Here is a 23,284-nt window from a genome sequence, read left to right as displayed (position 1 = left end):
CCAAAAAAATATATGGTAAGTGCATTTAACCTCAGGTAGAGTCCAGTCCTGGAGAACTTTAGCTTAAAAGTGAAACTTTAAAAATAAGTTCTGGGTGAAATAAGATGGGGACTGTTACGTAGCCTCAGTTATAGAAAAAACTGCTTTCCAGAATGGTAGACAGGACAGCACTTCACAATCTTTGTTCAGTTCTCTTTGCCATGCCTAAATTTATGTACTTGCCATGTATATGATCTCAGTCCTTGACTGGCTGCTAAAACCTTGTCTCTTTGCCAGACTCTTGATACACTATGCACCATATACCATAAAGTAAAATGTTCTTTGTGGGTTTGATCTAAAGCATGTTATAGTTAGTGGGCTTTGGATTAGGCCCTGTGAGATCATCGAATCATAGAATATCAGGGTTGGAAGGGACCTCAGAAGGTCATTTAGTCCAACTCCTGATCAAAGCAGGACCAATCCCCAACTAAATCAGAATAAAAAGTTCTGTTTACTTATCTACAATAGCACTTTTTTGTGCAGTTTCCCAATTGTTTTTTATGATTAGACTTTCCACTAACCTTTCAGATGAAATTAAGGGTCCTTGAATGCTTGTGGTCATTAACTATCCTATAGCATGCTTTGCAAGTTTAGAGGAATTAGATTGGAATATGATGTATGGAATTTAGACACTTGACTTCTGCCGTGTCATTTCAGCCAGATGAGGAACGTATCATTTGCCCAAAGTTGTTAATTATGGGCCCACTGTTTGTTTGCATTTGCAGGATCGGGCTCTTAGGGTACATCTTCGCTACCTGCCGGCTTGGCGGATAGTGATTGATGTATCGGGGATCAATTTATTGTGTCTCATCTAGATGCGATAAATCGATCCCCGAATCGACGCCGGTACTCCACCTCGGCAGGAGGAGTAAGCAGAGTTGACAGGGGAGCCGCCGCGGTTGACTCGCCGCCGTGAGGACGGCCAGGTAACTCGAACTAAGATACTTTGACTGCAGGTACGCGAATAGCATAGCAGAAGTTGCGTATCTTAGTTCGAACCCCCAGTGTAGGCAGGCCTCAGACTGTAGAGCCTTTGAACAGGGGCTGTGTGTTACATTTTCTGTAAAGCAACTTGCATCCTCGTGGCATTGTGCAGAAAGTGCAGGGATAAGAGCTCCTGTGCAGCAGAGGTGACTGCATTTCAGTGGAGAATGATTCCTAATATGAGTGTGGAAAATATTATGGGGTCTCTGTAAGAGAAATACTCTGTTTTCAAAATCTATCTGTAGGCATTTGGATCTTCTTTACTGTCATAGGTCTTCATCATCATCATATAGGGAAAAGTTAGTGTTTCAGTTAGGCAAGAATTGTGATAGCATCTAAAACTAGTGCAATGAATGGGGCTCGACGCTTTCATGGTGGCTATAGAAGGAAAAAACTCCTGCCTCTCCTTAAGTTTGCTTGATCTGCTCCATGGCTTTATTTCTTCAGAAATAGGAGTGACTGTTTTTGAACCAGGAACTTTTGAGTTTTTACTGCAGACTGCATAGTCCCATTTGATTTAATGGCCTGGAGAGAGCTCCCCAAGGTTGTAGGTGCTGAGAGTTAAAAGCTAACAACAAGTGGATCATTAACCTGCATGGGCAGAACAAACTCCCTTAATGCTCTTAACTGCACAAGCATGCCATGTGCCTAGACAGTTATTTTTTGATGTTTGTTTGTGCACATAAGCATTAATGCAATGGATGGAGCTGCTGCCTGAATAACCTGAAAGTCAAGAGGTTTCATGTGCCTGGTGGAGACAAGAGGTGGCTATAAAGATTTCTGTTCTGAGCCAGGAGGTGGTCGGGTTATACTTCAGTAGTCTTACAAACAGTACAGAATGAACAGAAGTAGGGTTCAGTGTTAGAGAAGCTGGGAAGACTAATGTGGCTTTTTATATTGAGGCATAGTGAGATAAGGCTGCTAACACTGGCATCTATTTTCATAGGGTTTGTCTACTCTACAGCTGGGAGAGAACCCCTCAGCCCAGGTGGGATGCTTGACTCAGTAGGCTAAAAGTAGCAGCCTGGGTTCGCTGTTGAGTCCAAAGCTGCCTGACCCCCTGTGTCTGAGCTTGGGTGGTTAGCCTGCACCTGACAGTGTCCACACTACTATTTTTAGGGTGCTAGCTCAAGGAAAGCTCGGACGAGTCTGTTTATGGGTGCTGGGAAGCATGCCCCCAGCTGCAGTGTAGGGATGCCTTTGCCTGGTCATGCTTTGACACTCTGAATGCATATGAGCTTCTTTTTGTTCTCTGACAATGTCAAGATTGATTTCCTTGAAGTTAGTAGAGTTATGCCAGCATGAAATTTGCAAAGGAGGTCAGATTTGGGTCCATGGGAGTTGTGTAGATGCATCTGAGGGCAGAACCTGATGCTATATTGTGGACAGATCAAATTCTAAAGACATTTAAATTAGAATGAGAGAGGGGCCTAGGCCAAACGGCTGGATCTGGTCTATTTTGGAGAAGCTGTGATATCTGGATTCAACCTCGTGACTGGCTACTCTAATGGGCTAGAACAAAACCAAGCCACAATGTTTTGAGCTGAACTCCAAGGCTGAGCATTATCTTCCGGTACAAACCGAAGCAAGTTATTCCATATGCGCCAAATCCTTAAGCTGTTTAACATGGTAGCATGAGGCATCCACATTCCAACAGGCCATATAAACTGGTTGCACGGCAGAGTGACTCTGGATTGTTGTGGAAGAAAGCTCATTCCCAATACCCATCATTGTTAACCTGACAACTCTATAGCTTAACTCTGGCCAGGTTTCCCTCATTCTCCGCACCCTTTATCCTGAGGTGCCCTGGCCAGCCCTGATTTATTAGTCAGTCACGCCAATTGTTGGGCGGGCGGGCTGAATTTTGAGGCAGTGATGAGCTCAGGGTGAGCTGATTGGCTTTGGGAGGATGGGATCAGTTTACGGGGAGGGAGAGGCATGGTTTTGTGGGGGAATGGGAAGGGTTAGGTAGAGGAAGGGCATAGCTTGGTGGGGAGAAGGCTGTTTTCTGTGAGGAGAATCAAATGGATGGGATTAGTAGGCGTAAGGAAGGATGCCTTACTTTTGAGGAAAGGGACTGTTGCTTTGTTGTGCAGAATTAACCAAGCAATCCTTGATGGGTAGGGTTCATTTTACTTTCTCTGAATTTTTTTTCCCAGGCTTTTTTTCTTTTGGATGAAAACCCCAAAACTTTCTTCAAAAGGCTTTTCGCTTTTGTTGAAATGTTAGTTTTCATCATTTCCTCGCCCCTTCCTCTCCCCATTACAAAATCCACTTCTCAACCAGCTTTAATTTTTACTAACTCAAGTAATTCGTGAGGACCTTCCATTGTACTGATGCTATGTGCTAAAGTGTGCCTGGCACTAACTTACTGAACTGGGGGACTCCATGCACTGTTGCTATGTGCAAGCCAAACTCTCTTATTTCCTCTTAGGGTATGATCTACGCTAGAGCTGGAAGGTGTAAATTCTGTGCCAGCTCTGATTTAGTACTCTAAAAAATAAAAGTGTAGCCACAGTGGGGGGGAGGGGCTAGCTACCATGATGATAGGTATGTAGTGGGGACTGCTATCCCCTTCTGCCAGAGCTACGCTTCTGTTTTTAGCACACGAGCTCAATCGGATCTAACACTGTTATGTCTACCCTGAGTTGGAACTCTCACCTTCCAGCTCTATTGTGGACATCTACCTGTAGTGTGTATAACTCGCTATGTGAGAGAAGTGATCTCCATTTCTTCTGTTCTGTTGGATCATCATCCGCATGTCCAGGGTGAGAGAATTTCACGTTTGGATTCTCATCTTTTGTTCCTCTAAGTTGCTGTAAGTAAATGTGTGTTAATTCTATGTTTCAGTGATGTCCTTGCACTGCCAATCTTCAAACAGGAGGAGCCCCAGCTGTCTCCTGAGAATGACGCCAAACTTCCTCCATTTCAGTATGTTCTCTGCACAGCCACATCCCCTGCTGTAAAGCTACATGAAGAAACCCTTACTTATCTCAACCAAGGTAAGAAACTAAAGGAAGGAATGTCCCTTGGAAATGGCTCATGATAAAACAATTGAATTATGCTCCTTTGTTTTGCCTGGGGGGAAAGCTTTGAATTTTGGACCTATATAGGTCAGGTTTTCAGCTGGTGTCAATTGGTGAAGCATCACTGAATTCATAACTGACTCACAGCAGTTAGGGATTGGTCCAAATGTTTTCATGTAGCAGGTGCTGGATTCTGTTGAGCTCATCTGAAATTTTGCTTTTTGACATGCATTAGTATCCCAGCAATGGGGTGGTGGGAGCCCAGTGCTCATGGGTGAAGTTGGCAGACTGGTAAGCGTTAGGAGTACCACTGACACAACTCAGTTATGAGTTCCCTAGCTCTGTTTCAGTGAATTGCCAGTGCATGGGCCAGGAAGGTATATGATGCTCCTGTGTTCCATGAAGAGAGGGCCAGCATGAGTGAGGTCACAATCTCATCACAGTGGTGGAATGTCATTGCTCCATGCTTCTGTAGACGACAAAGCTAAGCATCTAACTCGGCAGCTTAGCAAGTTTTAGCAAGGTTCCGTATTGGCTATATTGTAGGCAAACTTCGGCCCCCAGATGGACACATGCATGCACCTCCCAGAGCAGGAGCAAACCAGAGCAGGAGAGGTTATGCTGCTCGATATCTGAAATGATCAAAGGGAGGGTAAAAGAGCTGGTGAATCTTTCTGTGAAATGATCTTCCCGTCATGGAGGGCATGGGATCCTTTGCCATTAAAAGCAACCAGTAGCAAAATAACGTGTCTGCCTGCAAAATACCCAAGCCCATTTCAAACTGCTCTCTCCTCTGACTCTGCCTCATCTCCAGAGAAGGGTGGAGATGCTAATTTGCAGTTCTTCCCTTGGCTCTGCATACAGAGGCTGGAGAGGGTTCATGGCTAACCATCAGGTTTCCATGAATGGGGAAGTCTAAAGTTCCCTTTGTAAAGTTGAGACTAATCATATTTGAACATCTCCTGACAAATCCCATTGTGACTTTGGGCTTTATTCTCTGTTGTCTGTCAACAGCTTTGAAAATGGGGTATCTCCTGCTCCATCTTTGTAAGAGACAAAGGGCTTGGCTACATTAGGACTCTAATTGATTTGCCTTTGTCTTCCTGAAAGGCATGGAGTCAATGCATGCATGTATGTTAAAGTGCACCAGAACAACCACGTGGATGCTTTTACTCAGGAGTAAAGTGATCTTAATTTGCTGTAATTTAATCATTGGATTTTTTTTAACAAAGCTGGAAACATGAGTGTGTGGAGGAGGTTATATGAGTAAGTTACAGAGAGCATCCACTTGGGGTGTTTAACACACCAACACATGGGCATTGACTTCATACCATTCATTGATTTGCCTTCCCTCTCCTGAGTGTCCCCATGTAGACCTGGCCAAGGAGCCAACTTCCACCCTCGTTATAATAGGGAAATCAAGAGGCTTGTGTGGTGTGATGGGCACACAGATTGGGGTTTTCAAAAGTGCTCTGCTTTAGCCTAATTCTGCTCCCCCAGAAATGGATGGGACTCTTAGCAATGACTTCATGGGAGCAGAGTTAGGTCAGTGTTGAGCATTTCTGACAATCCCACCTAGAATGGATTTGCCTAAAGGAGTAGGGGAAGGTCCAGTTTCAGTCTTGTCTCTAGTGGGGTCACAAGCAAGCTGGCTGCAGCCATGGCTAGCTGGACTGAACTACAGTGCAGAAGAGCATGACTAGAGTAGAATGTGAAAATGGGCTTTTGTTAACTATGAGACAAACTATGCTGCAAGTGCGGAATCCTGCTCTGTCTTCAGCGTGTCTTCTGGGGAGCAAGAGGTATCAGGAATTCCTGCCTCTTGATAGGAGGGTCCCAGAGCTCCTGAGCCCGAATGTCTACACTGAAGTTAAATGGCCCCTTAGCCCAAGCCCCACAAGCCCGAGTCAGCTGGCACAGGCCAGCCACATGTGTCTAATTGCAGGGTAGACCTACCCAAAGTTACTAGAACATTCCCTTGAAATTGAGGTCTGTGCGGAGGGCCAGCTCAAGATCTATGCACTACTTAAGTCAGGGGTGGGCAAACTATGGCCTGTGGGCCAGATCGAGCCTGTCAGGGCTTTGGATCCGGCCTGTGAGATTGCCACCCCCGTGGTGCCACAGGCCCTCTGCCGCTCCCAGAAGCAGCTGGCACCATGTCCCTGTGGCCCCTGCGGGAGGGAGGGCAGAGGGCTCTGTGTGCTGCCCTCATCTACAGGCACCGTCCCCCGCAGCTCCCATTGGCCGGGAACGGAGAACCGTGGCCAATGGGAGCTTCAGGGGAGGAACCTGCAGGCGAGGGCAGTGCGTGGAGCCCTCTGCCCCCCTCTTCCCCTAGGGGCCGCAGGGACATGGTGCCGGCCACTTCCAGGAGCGGCACGGGGCCAGGGAAGGCAGGGAGCCTGCCTTAGCCCGCTGCGTGCCGCTGCCACCCTGGAGATGCTCCAGATAAGTGGTGGTGCCGGGCTGGAGCCTGCACCCTGAACCCCTTCTGTACCCCAACCCCATTCCCTGAGCCTCTGCTGTACCCCTCCTGCACCCCAACCCCTTGCCCTGAGCCCCCTCCTGCACCCCCTCCAACACCCTGCACTCCCTCCTGCACCCCACCCCTCTGCCCCAGCCCTACATTCATGTCCCTGCATGCAATTTCCCCACCCAGATGTGGCCCTTGGGCCAAAAAGTTTGCCCATGCCTGGCTTAAGTGGTTGGCTCTGTGTATGCAGATGAATTTCACCCATTCTCAAGGCATGCACCTGCTGAAGCTAAGTTGTATATATTTGGTATCTCTTGGTATATATTTGCAGTCAGCTCTATTCTGCGCTCCGCACACTGCCCCTCCCAATAGGAAGGCTAGGATTTAGTCCTGCCCTGGCTCTATACCATATCCCTCAGACAAAAATCCTTGGTCCTTGCTGGTTAGGGAAAACGTGCCAGAGCCCTGCTAGCATGTCTCTTGCTTTGATATAGACATGGCCTTTTCCGAGCAAAAACCAAGCTTGTATTGGTCTAGGGATTGCTTTAAAATATTATTTCTGGGGTAATCTCTTGTGAGGTGGGGCGAAGCAATTTTAAATTCCACCTTCCAATCAGATTTGCAATGGTTTTGCACTAAATTAAAAATAAATCATAACTTGTCTTCTAGTCCCATGACAAAGTCCTTTTGACTGGCAGATGTCTGATTTAAATGGGCACTTGTGTTTGTAAACTCCTAGAGAGGAGTATTTATAAATGTCTCCTTCCCATTCCTTGTGTGTCAAAAGTCTTGTGGGAGCATTGACCTCTCTGGAGTAGAAAAGTAAGACATGCATCTGTTAATTTTAAAAACAAAAATTAAAATCTTTTAGTCTAAATAACATTTTGTTTTGAGGAGAAATGTTTTTCTTCATTGGAACTATTCCTGAGTCTTGAGCACCATAAAACTTCCAAAAAGAAAAGGAATACTTGTGGCACCTTAGCTTATGCTCTAATAAATTTGTTTGTCTCTTTCGTGAGCTACAGCTCACTTCATCGGATGCATTCGATTTGTTAGTCTCTAAGGTGCCACAAGTATTCCTTTTCTTTTTGTGAATACAGACTAACACGGCTGCTACTCTGAAACCATAAAACTTCCACTTTGTGTTAAAAAAGCCTGATCTCTTCTCTGAGGAGCTCACAAACCGATGCCAGATATGACCCAATGAAGCAGATGGGTAGGGAGTGTGTGGAGGGGAGGGCGTTTCCAGATATGGAAGGCTGTTCCATGTGTAGAGGCAAGCTTGGAAGAAAGCTCGGGAGTCTGACATGGGGCTTTAAGGTTGGCAATATTGACTGAGTGAAGGAATAAGGAGGATCAATAAGAGAGGATGGGCAGAACTAAATAGTGTCTTTGAAGGTGGTGGCAAGAATTTTGAACTTAGTTTAGTGGAGAAGGAGCCAGTGGAGGGAGTTGGACGGGGCTGATATGGCCTGAAGAATCTGCTAGGAAGATCTTAGCAGTGACTGTATGGACTGGAGGGGGCTCAGATGGGGGTTGGGGAGGCCACACAGGGGAAGGCTATATACTCTAGGGACATATGACTGGGGTTGGGAAGAGTTTTTAGCTGTGCAGACAGAGAAAAGGAGAAATATTTTGGAGGAGGTGGTGTGGACTGGATTTTCCTGGATGGGTGGGAGCAGTGGGGTGGAGGGAGTTGAAGAGGACTCCCAGGTTGAGAGGATAGTGTCCCGTGTGGGGAGGGTTTATGAAGGACATAGAGGCATTTAGTCTTAACTATTGTATTAAGCTGACAAGAGGCCAAGCTCATTGGCAAAAGATTGAAACCCTAGATTCTTGTTGGCTGCTGTGAGAGACCCAGCCTACAGGTCAAATAACTGAATAGTCAAATCCATGCAGTCTGCACTCCAGTGACTGACTCCTTACTCTTGTCTTTTGCAGTCTCCTCCCGTGTGCTCCCTCATTCATTGTGAAACTGGAGCCAGAACCCTGCTAAAATGGAACCATTTGGGGGCCAACTGTTTTCAAACACCATTGGAACTAGCCTGTTTTTTTTTAAGTGCTGTTTTGGTGCCTACTGTGGATTGTCTTAAAAAAAAAAAAAAACAAAAACAAAAAACCTTATCAAACAGCAACCCTTCTACAAACTACCCCATTAGCAAGGTGTCTTGATAGTTTGTATTCGGTGGTTTGTAGTAGTGGGGTGTGTGGATGCAGGTCATGTAACAGCCGAGTTTCTATTGCAGTAGTGTATAGAAGCCCCAACCAAGCTAAAGGTGCAAGGTCCTGTACAAATTTAATATGACAGTCGATGGCCCAAATACTTTTCAACATGGTTACCATCCTGAATGTGGAAAAAGGGCAAATGAAAGTTAGTTCAAGCAATTGTCCCAGCCGGAAGTAGTGCAAGCAAAGCAGGCATGGGAAGTATAGGAAAGTGAGAAGTGATTTGAAGAAGACACCCCGAAATCCTAGTTGTCTGGGGAGGAGATAGAGCTACCTAGAGGAGAAAGTAGAAAGAAAACCTTTTCCTTGGTTATATTTTAAGTCTCCAAATCTGGCCACAGGACTTTTCTGTAGCTGGAGAATTGGATTTCATGTTTGGAGATTTATGGAAATGAAATCGGTTCCATGAGAGTTAATGTCAATACAAAACAGAATTTTTATAGGGTCATGACTGTGCTCGAATGTTTGTATGTTTCCTGGAACAGTCTTTTATTTGCCTAAATGAAGAGTACAGAAAGCTGGGAGACCAGCTCTGACTGGGTGAGGTTCTCTGTTAATTATAGCTGCATTTGCAAGAATATTATTTTCATTTTGCGTGACTCAGAGGGATTGGCTGTTTTTCTAATCATCATCGCAATTATTGACAGGATCTCGAGCCTTCCAAAGAATTAAGTTCCCTTGTGGCCTACCCTTTGCTAACATGCACCCTACAGATGCCTCAGAATCTCTCTTCCTTGACACATTTTTGGTCTGTTCCTGGCTTCCCATCATTGGTCTGTCCCTGGCTTCTTTTTAAGAATTGTTTGTAAAGTTGGTTCTTCTTTCTCTTCACTTTCATAACCAGTTGTTGAGACTTTTTGTCCTTCTGTTGGCACTTCTCAGGCTGTGTCTACACTAGAGCTTACAGTGGTGCTGTATGGATGTAGTTGCACCTCTGTAAGATCTCTTGTGTAGCCGCGCTGCACCGATGGGAGAGAGCTCTCCCGTCGATACAATTAATCAACCCCAACAAGCAGCGGTAGCTATGTCAGTGGGAGAAACTCTCCTGCTGACATAGCATATGCATGCTGCCACTTATACTGGTGTAATTTGTTGCTGTGTGTGTGTAATCACACCCCTGAGCGACATACGTTTTGCTGACATAAGTGATAGTGTAGACATAGCCTCAAGCTCAGGGAATGGAGTTGGCCCTCTTACCTCAATTACAAGCAAGTCTGGATAGGTTCTTGGTGTCATACTCCAGCTCCTTCATTTTGCTAGCAGCATTTTTCTTGCGTCTCATGTACATTTGGCACTGAGGTGCAGGATACACAGTGCTATCTCCAAACCACAACAACCCTAAGGTCACCATCAGTCTTGCTTCAGTCAACAAGGGCCTTGGAATAAGCAGAGCATCAGAGCACAACTGTCTATAGGAAGGAGGAATCTCCTGGCTGCCCTTTAACCTGGGAGACTGTTTTCTATCCTTCCTGCTATCCTCTTTACTCTTCCATCTGGATTAAATGGAAGTCTGTGAATTTGCAGTCCTCACTCAGGCAAAACTTCTGCTGAGGCTGGTTCTACTCTCACAAAACAGCAGTGACTGAAATCTGCGGATTTATGCTGGTGTAGGTGAGACCAGGTTCACGACTGTGTGTAGACTTCAGGATTGGACTCTGTTTCATTGGTGACAACCAGCAAGACTTCTGGAACATCTACATGAACCTTCTTTTATTTGTGCTTGGTACTTTTCTGGATGTTTTTAACTTTGGTACTGAAATTTCTCCTACGTTTCTACTGCATTTGATTTCTGAATTAAAGCACCTGTCAATCCAAGGAGCTAGTCGTTTCCCAGTTAGCTGTTTCTACCTTGAAGTGTCTTCAGAAGCTGTACTTTAGGTCATGAATAAGCAGTTTGGAGGGCATTGTGGATCCCTGTTTGACCAAGCTATCTATACTGGTTGTTGGCTTTGTAGATCATTGAAGGAGATGCTAATACCTGATCTGTATGCTATAACAATGTTTGCAATTGCCCCTTTTTTTTAGGGGACCCCTCTACTTCACTTTCTTCCCTGCATTTGTTTAGGTTGGGTGTTTTAGCAAACCCAGGGGAATGCTCCTTGTGCTTATGTACCAACTGGTAGTGTAGCTTAGTGTCATGTGGGTTGTACATGCTATATGTAAGACGAGCTAAGGATCTCTGTCTCTTTCCTAATAGGCAGCTATCCACAGCACAGTCTCTTCCCCCACACAGCACATCAGACACCGACTGGCACTCTTAATTGGTTATTTTTAGCAGAGAGACCAAGGAGTGAATGACCAGGCCTGGGTACTGAAATACATCCTCATCCCTATGTGAGAAGCCTCCAGTCAGGGTTAAGGAGTTCTGATGGGGCAATGCAGGGAAAGTTGCATTGACACTAACGTACTGCACCTATTTTGGGCTTAAATAGAAAACACTATTCTCTCTGGAAATAAGAGACTGGCCATCTCCTGTAAAGTTGTAATGATGTGCTCTATCTTTTGTGTTTAAGAGGCTGTTCATCCATTCTAGTTCATTATTCTTAGTAATCACAGAGTAATGGTTTGTATGAGAGCTATTCAGATCGTGAAAAACTTTCCATGAGAGCTAAACATGACACAGTTCTGTCCTACTGTATCTTCAAAGTGTGCTACTAGGTGGATTGGCTTTCCCAGTGCAGGTGCTAGTGAGCAGACAAATAGTGGACATGACTTTCCACTAGACCTCCATTGTTTTGTTTGTATTGCAGTAGTGCATAGAGGTCCCAACCGAGCTAAACGTACAAGGTCATGTACAAACTTTATACGACAGCCCCTGGCCCAAATAGTTAATCAAAATAGACAAGACAGACAAATGTGGGAGACAGCTGCATTTTCCCCATCTGACAGATTGGGACCTAAAGCAGAGAAGGATTAAGTGACTTGCCCAACATCACACAAGGAGCCAGGGCAGAGCTGAGGGTTGGACCCAGCTCTTCTGAGTCCCACTGCAGCACCCAGCCACAGATCATCCTTCTTGGTTACCTGGGGAATGTGAGAAAATACTAGGCTTGCAAAGGGCACAAAAGAAACCAATGTTACTGTGAGAATCACACTGTCAAAACCTGCAGCCAGGAACCTTGTGCAATAGATGGTATCGGCTGCATAGAGGGACAGACCATATTAAGTCAGGGCCTTTACCCCACCAGCAGAGAGTCTGTGATTACACGCTTGGATCTGGACAGGCAGAGGTACTGAACACATAATCGAGATCTACTCATTACTCGTGAAACGTGCTAGATCCTTGATTCAGGAGGCAGAGGAGAAATCTATTATAGGCACCAGCCAAGGCCAAGTTAACAGCCACCATACTTTATAATCGATGCAGAGTAAGTGATGTCCGCTCTCACCCCAGGAAATGAGCCAGCTATACACAGGGCTGAATTTAAGTGCAGGTGACTAATTATGGAACTGTAAAGTGCTTCAGAACCTGTTGGCCGGTACATGCTCTTAGTTCAGAGTTGGAAGGGTTGCCGCAGAGGAATTATTAACTAAACTTGAACAAAGGGTCTGTGTCACCATGCAAATGAAATGATGTAATTATAATACCTGTAAGCCTCTGAGTATGCCCAGCATGAACTAGATTGTTTGTTTGCAGAAGTTTGAGCAGACTCTGGCTGAGCTGAGTGCTGGTGCAGAGTGCTGAGCCTTCCTTCCAACAAACCTGGCTCTTGAGTGTGTTAAGAGGTACAGGAGGGGAGAGATGTGCAGAGAAAAGACGGAGGGAGAGGGAACAAAGGGTTGAAAGGAGGGGAGAAGAAGCCACAGGAGGAGACAAATACAGGAAGAGAACTGTTGGAAGGGCATTGGTGTTAGATTGAACACCTGAACTGCACTCCATTATATTCCTCCAACCCCTCTGTAATGAAAAGCAGGACAGAAACTGACTGTGAGCATAATCCTCTGGCCCAAGGAAGGGTTGTGGAAGACCCTTAGACAGAGTGGGACATAGTGGAGCTGTGTGGGGGCTGCGTTCCCTGGCACCCACACATCTTCCTCTCTCCTCTCCCCCTCCCCCCAGGGTTCCATCCTCTTAGCACAGGAGGGAGGTTTGAGGATGGCCTGTCATGTAGCTAGTGGATCCCCAACATCCACTGGCTAAAAATCTCATGCTGCATCTTTGAGCTTACTCAGCCCTGAGGCTACAGTAAGCAATCACAGAGCAGCTTCCAGTGCCACTTGTGGTCTAGGATGGGATAACTGTCACCCACCTGGCACTACTAATACCTGTGTGTACATTGTGTGTGCAGGGAGCAGGGTTTCACTTTTGCTTGTCTCTAGCTGAAGTACATGTGTGGCATAAAGTAGGCATGGTCAGGTGGCCCCATGCCCTGAAAATATCTTGCTGCTTTAGCCTGAGGATTTATTGACTAACTCACTTATAGTCTTTATGAATTCCCCATCTGTCTGAATGGTCTCATTAAAGTGTTCTGCCTGCCTGCCTTGTGCGTGCTTGAGTTTTGGAGAAGAACGGCTTTTCCCTTCCTTTCCCTCCAAGCTATATTCAGCTGGGCACATTCTTTCACGTTTATCAATGCTGCATTTTGCGTGTCCTTAAGTTGCTAAATGGAATTGTTATTGCTGTGGCCTATAGTTTAGCTTAATCCTTAAACAGTTTCCAGTTTGATTCTTTTTAGGCCCTCTGCTTGTCACTAGGATCACATATTAAAGAAGAGTATATTTTTCTATCTCTGGCTTCCACTGATTCGGTGAACATATACATAAAACCTAATCTTATAGTCTACTTAGGTGAGCTACTTACTTTTCTAAACAGGTGTGGAACTTATTGGTTTGGCATACTGAGTCATAGCTGGAAATCAGCATAACATGTTAACGTGTTGTGTAGAAAACAGAGACCTTGCAGTGTAAATGGCATTAGAAATGTAAAGCCAAACTGGTAACTGCAATAGGATTTGTAGTTGTGTGGGAAAGAGTTCAGTGTTTTTACAAAATGTAACCTTAGATTTTAAAATAACAATTCTTCTTCAAATCAGAGAACTCCTACGATCGCTAATGACATCCCATCAATGAACTTGCCGAAGCTTAATGGAATTAAGTGTTGTGCGTGTACCTTTTTAGCATGTGAATTAGTCTAGTGACCTCTTAAGTGACAGGGTTATTTTTGTCTTCCTACCTTTGGGACAAAAGAACATGGATGTCAGAAGTTTGCTAATGATAGCAACAATTTAAATTTTATGCTGCATTAATTGTCAGGGACAATAAAAGTAACAAAAGTAAACTGCCTATAAATCTCTTTAAGACAGGTGGAGTTGCTTCATGAATTAGAAGTTAGGAACATTGTGTGCCTGGGTGGTTTACTACTTTCATATCCTAGTCTTGTTTGTACAGCAACAGAGCATAAACTCCTGCCTAGTAATGGGATTGTGTAAATGTCTGTTCAGGAACTGCCCTTTTTAAATATACACTTCCGTACAACATCCTCCCTAAAGAGTTGCTGTAATAAAGCTAGGTCAGAGGCTAGGATAAAGCCTCTGAAGATTTCAGTGACTTATGAGGCAAAGTGCCTCTTTGGCCTTTTCTTCACTGCTTATAGTGAGATATATATTTGTTACCGCAGGCTAACAAACATGTGAGCTAGCCTGAGATAAAATCACAGTGAAGATGAGGCATTTTGGCCCAGGTCCGCTGAAGGAATGCTTACACTGCAATTAGACACCCATGTCTGGCCTGGGCCTGCTGTCTCCGGCTTGGGCTAAGGGACTGTTTGTTTGTTGTGTAGACATTCAGGCTCCGGCTGCAGCCCAAGCTCTGGGACCCTCCCACCTTGCAGGGAACATCTGCACTGCAGTTAAATAGTGCCTTAGCCTGAGCCCCTTACCCTGAGTCAGCTGGCCCAGGTCAGCTGCAGGGTTTTAATAGCAGTGTAGACATGCCCAAAGGGACTTAGGTGGCAAGTCCCAGTTTTAGGCTCCACTGCGATCCCCAGCATTCCTGCTGACTCTGTATTTGCCTAAACATTCAGGGTAAAAGTTCCCTTGGCGCCCAGGTTTCTCCCTCTGAGCTTTTGCACTGCTCCCAAGATCTAGGCATCCAAATACCCGTCTCCTGCCTCTGCTTGAGTGGTAGAAAGGATTATAGAATCCTAGAACCGTAGGACTCTATGGCTGGGAAGGGATAGCTCAGTGGTTTGAGCATTGGCCTGCTAAACCCAGGGTTCTCAGTTCAATCCTTGAGGGGGACCATTTAGGGATCTGGAGCAAAAATTGGGGATTGGTCCTGTTTTGAGCAGGGGGTTGGACTAGATCTCCTGAGGTCTCTTCCAACTCTGATATTCTATGACAGAAGGACATGGAGAGGTCATTTAGACAAGTCCTCTGCATTCAAGGCAGGATTAAGTATTATCTAGACCATCCCTGATGGGTTTTATCTAACTTGCTCTTAAAAACTCCAATGATGGAGATTCCACAACATTCCTAGGCAATTTATTTCAATGCTCAGCTACCCTGATAGTTAAGAAGTTTTTCCTAATGTCTAACCTAAACTGCCTTTGCTGCATTTTAAGCCCATTGCTTCTTGTCCTATCCTCAGAGGTTAAGGAGAACAATTTTTCTCCCTCCTCCTTGTAACAATCTTTTAGGCACTTGAAAACTGTTATCATGTCCCCTCTCAGTCTTTGCTTCTCTTGAGTAAACCCAATTTTTTCAATCTTTCCTCATAGGTCATGTTTTCTAGACCTTTAATAATTTTTGTTGGTCTTCTCTGGACTTTCTCCAATTTGTCCACATCTTTCCTGAAACGTGGCACCCAGAATTGGGCACAATACTTCAGTTGAGGCCTAATCAATGAGGAGTAGAGCGGAAGAATTACTTTTTGTGTCTTGCTTACAACACTCCCACAAAAAAAGCAAACATCATTCTGGGATGTATTAGCAGCAGTGTAACACTGTTGACTTGTATTTAGCTTGTGATCCACTATGACCCCTAGATCCCTTTCTGCAGTATTCCGAGGCAGTCATTTCTCATTTTGTATGTGTGCAACTGATTGCTCCTTCCTACGTGGAGTACTTTGCATTTGTCCATATTGAATTTTATTCTGTTTACTTCAGACCATGTTTCCAGTTTGTCCAGCTCGTTTTGAATTTTAATCCTATCCTCCAAAGCACTTGTAACCCCTCCCAGTTGGTATCGGCCATATTAGACTTGGGGTCTCCCATACCTCTGAGGAGTGTGCTGTAGTATAACCATAAATCTGAGAGATTCTGATGTTGGCATCCCTCAGCCTCTCCAGTTGAGGTTGTTTCAGTGGATATAAATATAGAGACACACACAGGAGCAGGGGGACTGGATTCTGTGTCTCCCACCTTCCAGGTGGGCATGCTAACCACTGGTCTCTAGACTTGTTCTCCTTCTCTGGCCCTAATGACTCCACAATTATTTATACACCGTGGAACCATTTCAACAGTATGTCCACAATAGCGAACGTGGGACCATATGGAATTATCCACTGGTGCAGCTTAGCCATTGGTGGAAGCTGTAGTGCAGACAGGGCTCGGGTGTCTTTATCACTGTATTCTTGAACCCCATTCTATCGATAGTGGTGAAAGTTAGTAGAGCATCAGCCATGAACCAAAGAAATCCCCCTCCAAATTGATACCGTGGATTAAACCATATGGAGGTGTATTTTTGAGAATTTGACGCCGTAAGTATTATCTGTACCAAAGTACTATCAATGGAACAGAATATCTGGCCTGTTGGTATAGGGCCAAATTGTCCTCACTCAGTGGGGTTGCACTGTATAACTGAGAAGAGAATGTAACCCCTAATTACCAGGTTAATTCAGATTTTCCTTAGTTGTGACGCTGAGGGAAGGTTTTGTGGAGAAGTAGAGAATGTGCATTTCAGCTTCTATATCAACACGTCTGTGCTGGTAGCACTGCCCTTAAATCGGGTCCTGTCCATGCCCTGTTCTAGCATTAATGATATTTATGGGAATGCTGGCAGGAATGTTGACCTGACCTGTATTCTAAAACTTGGTTTCGGGTGTGGTTGTGGAAGGGAAGTGTTTTCCATAGGAGATAATTTATGGTAGGAAGCTCAACTAGGAACATTGTTAATATTTAATTATTTTGTGGCGGAATCTGTATTTAACACTCAGGTTGAAGGGGAACCAGCTAGTGTATGAATAGCCTTTTGAATGTTGATTTTTCAGGGAATCCATATTCAGTTCAATGGCTGCTTTCACATGACCCATATATTTTGAACCAAAACATTTTATGCCTTTTGGCTTCCATAATAAGAAAATAATAAATAGTAAATAATAAATGCCTTCTTGGAGGCAGCATTTGTTAAAGAGCCGAACCTCTGTTTCTGGCCAGTTTGAGGTCTGATCCAAGCCAAACCTGACTTCAATGGTAACTGCATGCGTGAAACGTTTGCCAGTTCAGGCCTTCATTTTGTATCCAGAATGTGAATATTTTGTTTTATTGGTAGGAAAGCACATGGTTCACAGGTTTCTGGATACACCAGTGACTTGTTGGTTTATCTGATGAATGAAGATAGCCTAGAGGGAGTGGGACCAACTTTCTTATGCCCAGTAAGCTTTTAGCTGTTCACATAAGACAATGGTAAACTAAGGCTGGACAATAGAGACTGATGGGAGAACCCATAGCAAATATTCCACCAAGTGTCAAGATGTCTGGTACCCTGAGCATTTGACTGAGAACCAGAAACTTAGTTTTAGTCCTGGCTCTGGCACTGGGTTACTTTGTGGTCTTGAGCAAGTCAGTTAGCCTTTCTATCTGTTTCCCATCTGTAGAATGAGGCTAGAAAGACCATCTACTCTAGAGAAGTGTGTGATCTCTCAACTAATAAAGTAGGCTGTGTGGTGATTAATTGGGTTAATATTAGCATAGTAAAGCTCTGTAAGTACAAGAGGGATCTGAGAGGAGCTAAATCCATTGAGGCAATGCAACGTGTAAAGTCATGCTACCAATGCAAGTTAGACCGAAACTGAGCCATCTTCGATGGACTAATATTTCCATTTGGCTTTGTCAAAAAAATCTGTGTTGCTCTAATGAAATAATAGCAGTGGGAACAGGCTGGGGCTGACGCTGAGCCTGGGTTTTGTTGGGATATCTCTGATTTTATACCAGTGTAAAATGGTATCCAAATTGGGCCATGTGAGTATTTTTTTGTTTGTTGTTTGTTTGTTCTTACTGTGTAACACTTTGGATTATGCAGAGTCAGTGCCTTTGCATTAACACTTGATAGGTTATGTAGAGCACTTAAACTAAGGGTTCTCTCGCGCACACAGCATTCACCTTAACAGAAAGATCCTCTTGGCTCATCTCCCCTCCCATCTGTGGTCACATCCTCAGCTCCCTCCCACGTGCAAGTACTTGTCTGTGTCTTCCAGTAAACTACTGAATTTTCTGTAAATGAACCTTGGGGCTATTTTTGGGTCTGGCTGGGATTTTAGAAATGCCTTGTAGAGGTCTGAGAAAAGTGAGGTCCCAATCATGCAAAGCACAAAGCGTGTGCTTAACTTTAAGTGCTTTAAGTTCCAGTGAAGAAAGTGGAGTTACTCACAGTCTTAAAGTCAAGCACATGCTTATGTAGCTTTGTTATGAAATCTGTATAAAACCCATGGGATTTCTGTTTCAGTGAACAAAATTTCTCTGAAATTGTCATGTGAATAAAGTTACATTCCTGATAAAGAGAATATTCAATGGAGAATATTTTCTTGGTACGAACACAGGATGTCCCATGGCATTGTGTGCTGGGATTATTGGTTACAGACACCATCCTCTTTCAGTCCAACAGTCTGTCTTGCCACAAAATATAGTTCTCCTTGGAAGTAGAAAATGGTGGATTTTGCAAAATGTGGGCTGAGATTTATGTATATTTCTAGCACCTAGGAATTAATCTGTAGCTACGTGTGGTTTCCTTTTCTCCTTTAGCCAGTTTTTGGATTCAAGGGTCATAGCCTGCTTGTGGAACTCCCATTGACATCTGTGGGAGTGGTGTGCAAACACTGAAGATGGAATATGGCTTCTCTACTCTATTTTTCCAGGCATCAGAATAAGCTGGGAGTATCCCAGCACTCCAGTAACATTGCCTACACTCACGTTACCAACCTGCAATGCTGCAATTCCCAAGAGGAACCCTGTTCTAATGCAATATCTTTCCATTAGTTCTGCTGTCCTAAAACTACTGCTATTTACGGATCTGGATCCAGAAATGTAGCATTTTTCCTTTACCAGTGGCAGCTGCTTGGGGGCAGATGTATCTGCTGTGCAGTCTTTTGGAGGATCAGTGCTAAAATGACCTTGGTTAAGATAGAAAATCTGAACCAATCACTGTTTCAGATTGCCTCGTTATACGCTGATCATTCACTAAAGGGGATGGGGGTGGGGGGTGGGCAGCAAGATAAACTGGAAAAACCAGCTATTGTGTATCTATTCCCTTTATTTATTGTATTGATAGTGTCCTGCCCTTGTTCAGGCACTGGTTTACTACACAGAGTGGGTTACACACAAAAGGTTCATTGCACTGTCCAGGTTCTGGTATCTTATGTCTGGACCTGGTAAGCCACCTGGACAATAGGATCAGCATATATGACTATCAGCAAATTTCTTAATATGGAAGAAACCAATACTTGGATTTGAATCCCTCACAATGATAGAAAACCATCACCGCTGGTCCTGCACGAACAAGCATCCGAGCTCATTTCTGTATGTTGGAATGCCGCAACCAAGCCCAACCTCGTGATCCTTGGGCACCCAAAAATCCTATTGAAGCTCGTGATAAGGAAAGCAAGATCAGCCCCAGATTATTATCCCTGGCATTCTAGTAGAGCGCAGAGGCCCTATTGTGCTAGGTACTGTACATACATATAGTAAGAGACTTCAATACTTAGATCAAGTAGACAAGACAGACAAAGGAATAAGTGCTATTGTCCCCATTTTACGTGGGGAATGACAGCACAATGATTAAGTGACTTTCCCAGTGTCTAATAGGAAGTCTGTGGCAGAGCTGGGAAATGAACCCAAATCTCCTATTACCCAGTCCAGGACATTAACCACAGGACCATCTTCCCCTCAGATTTCTGCCCTGCATTAATGCCCACTCATTAATGGGACAAACGAGATATGTTGCCAAGAATGCCCTTCCCTGATCAGTCTTATGCTTTATTAGCAACATAAATGCCAGCATGACTCTCTCATTGCTACAACATGTTAAACACCTTGGAAATGTTTCCTTAAACTCTAGGTCAGTCTTATGAAATCCGTCTACTTGAGAATAGGAAATTGGGAGAGTTTCAAGATTTAAACACAAAATATGTAAAGGTAAGGAGAAATATAGATTTCTTTTTTTCCTGCTACTACATACAGACACAAATCGAGGCCCTGACCGTGCTTATCATGGAGGACAATGGGAGATATTTTGCCATTGACTTTAATGGGAGCAAGACTGAAGGCCTAATTCCTTAGTTGGTTAGAGCTGCTTATGACCGTGCAGTTTTGCTTTGCAGGGTTTCATCTAAACCTTTGCTTTGGTTACAATCATGCCCTCAGAGTTTTACTCTGAGTTTTGGGTTCAGATGAATCCCAAAATTCAAAGCTAAACTGGGTTGAAACCATTGAACATCACTTCATCTACTGGCTTAACCCATGCAAAGCTATAAACCAACCCCAGGTTCAACACACCTGGGCTCAGATACATGTTCATAAGGAGGACTCCAGCTTTTCACATAGCTTTTTCACACAGGTCTGGCACAGCTCAAGTTTATGCTAGTGATGGACTCAACCCACAACATACAGAACTACATCCTGAGTTCTGGGTTGTTTGACTATGGGGTTTGGATTTTACAAATACAGGGATTTTGCAAAATTTGGATCCAGATCGTGGTTCTGGTTTCAAGCCCTCCTTGCCCAAATTCTTGTGGTTGTGATCCAGGGATTTTCATTAGAGGGGGGCCACTTACAAAATTTGGATCCAAATCTGGATTTAGATCTACAAAGTTCAAGCATATTTGGATTCCATGTTTTTATTCAGCCCACTACAGGAAGGATTTATAAAATGTGGCTCTGGGTTCAGATTTGCACACGCTCTCTTGCTAGGAGAACAAGCAAGTGCTTGGATCTAGGTTTTGGTTTGGGGCCTTTCTCTAATCTATATGCAAAATTAATCTCTCACTTCCATTCAGAATGGATGGCAACAAGACAATGGACTTCCTTTGGAAACTGGGAGGTGAGGGATAATTAGCTCGTGGTAGTGAAGCACTTTGCATATGCAAAGCAATACATTAGTACAAAGTCTCTTTGGCTTTGCCTGCATTGTGCATTTGCCCTGATTCTGGCCATATGGTCTCTGGCCATTGATGCAGCTGCACCAGTCCAAACCTGAAGTGAAAGGGGAGCAAGCTCTGCTGGTGCAAACAGAGGCTTTCCTAGTCTGCACCGGAAGAGCAAACTACACTGGAGCAAACCCTACATCAATGGCTTGACTGTCTATTGCTGGAATCAAGGCAAATTCCCACTGACAAGGCCTCTGAAGTGCAGAGAGCATTGCCTTGATGAACCATCTCTCAATGGAATTTGACATAAATGGAGATGGGTGGCTTTCATTGGGATACTCTGATCTCCTCCTCGATGGGAGTTAGACACATGGAGGAGGAACAGATCAGATCCCCATCTCTGACACTGGGAAACCAAAATCATCTCAGGAACAGGGTTTCTGGCTCCCCTAATTCATCTTGCCCTCCTCTCTTAACAGAGCATCCTTCGGGTGGTTTTCCATGATCGGCGTCTGCAATACACAGAACACCAGCAGCTGGAGGGCTGGAGATGGAGCCGGCCTGGGGACCGCATCCTTGATATAGGTGAGATTATTTCATTATGGTTCCCATAAAGTGTTTGGAGCTGGCTGAGCTGCTTGAAGTATTTTTTTCAGTTTGGTTTTTTACAAAAATTGTAATGGTGTGTGCAGGGAGGGGTGAAAGAAACCGCAGCTGTATTGGTTTAAACTGGATACCTCATTGGTTGTCTTGGCTTTTCAAATGAGTCTGGTAACTGTATGAAAACTTGGTTGGTTGTCTTCAATTTAATATTTTTAAAATTTTAGGGGTTTTCTTCTACAGATATCCCACTGTCAGTCGGTATCTTAGATCCCAGGGCCAGCCCGACCCAACTAAACACTGTTGAATTTCTGTGGGATCCGTCCAAAAGAGCATCTGCATTCATTCAGGTAAGGGATGAATGGATTTGCGTGCAGTAAATGGAATGGTACGATGTCTATTAGGGATACTTTTTTCAGTCTTGGAGTATCTGAGGCGTGGGAAAGAAATATACTAACCAAAATAACTGTGCGCCATCGGTCAGGGTGTGTGTGTGCGCGCGTGCATTGATGTCCTATTTATAGGGTACTCACATGTGCCAATTTAGCTTTTGGAGGTGGGGCTGCATCTTCTATTCTTACCACAGAGCACAGGCCCTGTTGTAGGTAGAATGATCTGTATGTCTCTCTAAATATCTACTCTCCTCTTAAAGATGGGTTTTGTTTATGGAGGGCAGGAAAGGCCACAAACTCTAGTTTTGCAAACACCCCAAATGGCTCAGTGTCTGCAAAATCTCGGACTTCATGGGGCTTTCCTACCCTTAATATCAAGTATTTATTTTTTATTAAATTTGTATGTATGCGACACAAGGCCAAAGCCTACTTTCTATATGTTCAGTTTTTCTCCAGGCTGCTTTTCCTGTCACTCTTTTGAACTCTTTATTTTGTTATGAACTCTTTCTACGTTTCCTCCACAAAATAGAGATGGGTTGGAACTAAACTTGAAACCCCCAGTCGCATGCACCCCTGAACTACGGGGGCTAGAAAATCAGATTCTTTGAAACTTTGAGCCATCTCCAGTTACAAAGACAGCTTCTGTTTTGCCAGGTACATTGTATCAGCACAGAATTTACGCCAAGGAAGCATGGTGGAGAGAAAGGGGTGCCCTTCAGGATACAAATCGACACATTTAAACAGAATGAGAATGGCGAATATACTGAACACTTGCATTCTGCAAGCTGCCAGATCAAAGTGTTCAAGGTATGGGCTAGTTCAGGTTTCCCAAATTCTCTCTGGAGTTCGAGACATGAAGAATGTTGATCTTGCTATGTGTAAAGTTTTAAAAATGTTTGTTAGTATTTCAGGCATTACAATAAAGCAAAAGAATAAAGGTATTAAACAGGTGGCGCTCGTACTCTCATCAATAGTGCCCATTATGGAAAAGGCACAACATCCTAGTACATCTAGCAACAGAGATCCCAAAGTGCACTGTGCAGCTAGCTACATTCCGTGGACCGGCTTCATGCCCTCAGCCCGAGATCAGCCCACAGCTCAGATCTCAGTCCTTTCTGTTATCTGGATTTTTAAATAATCTGCTCTGCTTGGACGGGATAACAGCTCCTTGGGAAGGCACCAACGCACAGAATAGAGCTCTCATATCAGAGTCTCTTCAACCATAAAAGATATTGTCCAGTGAGTCA

At 44.3% G+C, this 23,284-nt stretch overlaps 1 protein-coding gene across 2 annotated transcripts in view; it reads left to right on the top strand.

Moving 5' to 3' along the window:
* Nucleotides 1-23,284, top strand: part of TFCP2L1 (transcription factor CP2 like 1) — a 40,721-nt gene that overhangs the window by 2,752 nt on the left and 14,685 nt on the right. Inside the window, exons 2-6 of one of the 2 annotated variants that reach the window (XM_038422706.2) lie at nt 3,874-4,025; nt 20,019-20,095; nt 21,525-21,630; nt 21,889-21,995; nt 22,692-22,844. In XM_038422706.2, coding sequence (XP_038278634.1) covers nt 3,874-4,025; nt 20,019-20,095; nt 21,525-21,630; nt 21,889-21,995; nt 22,692-22,844 — 595 coding nt within the window. The remainder of the gene's footprint in view (nt 1-3,873; nt 4,026-20,018; nt 20,096-21,524; nt 21,631-21,888; nt 21,996-22,691; nt 22,845-23,284) is intronic. The other variant, XM_038422707.2, reaches the window with a different exon arrangement.

The sequence above is a fragment of the Dermochelys coriacea genome, chromosome 11, assembly GCF_009764565.3.
Source record: "Dermochelys coriacea isolate rDerCor1 chromosome 11, rDerCor1.pri.v4, whole genome shotgun sequence".
Classification (NCBI taxonomy): Eukaryota; Metazoa; Chordata; order Testudines; family Dermochelyidae; genus Dermochelys; species Dermochelys coriacea.
This window is presented reverse-complemented; position numbering and strand designations above follow the sequence as displayed.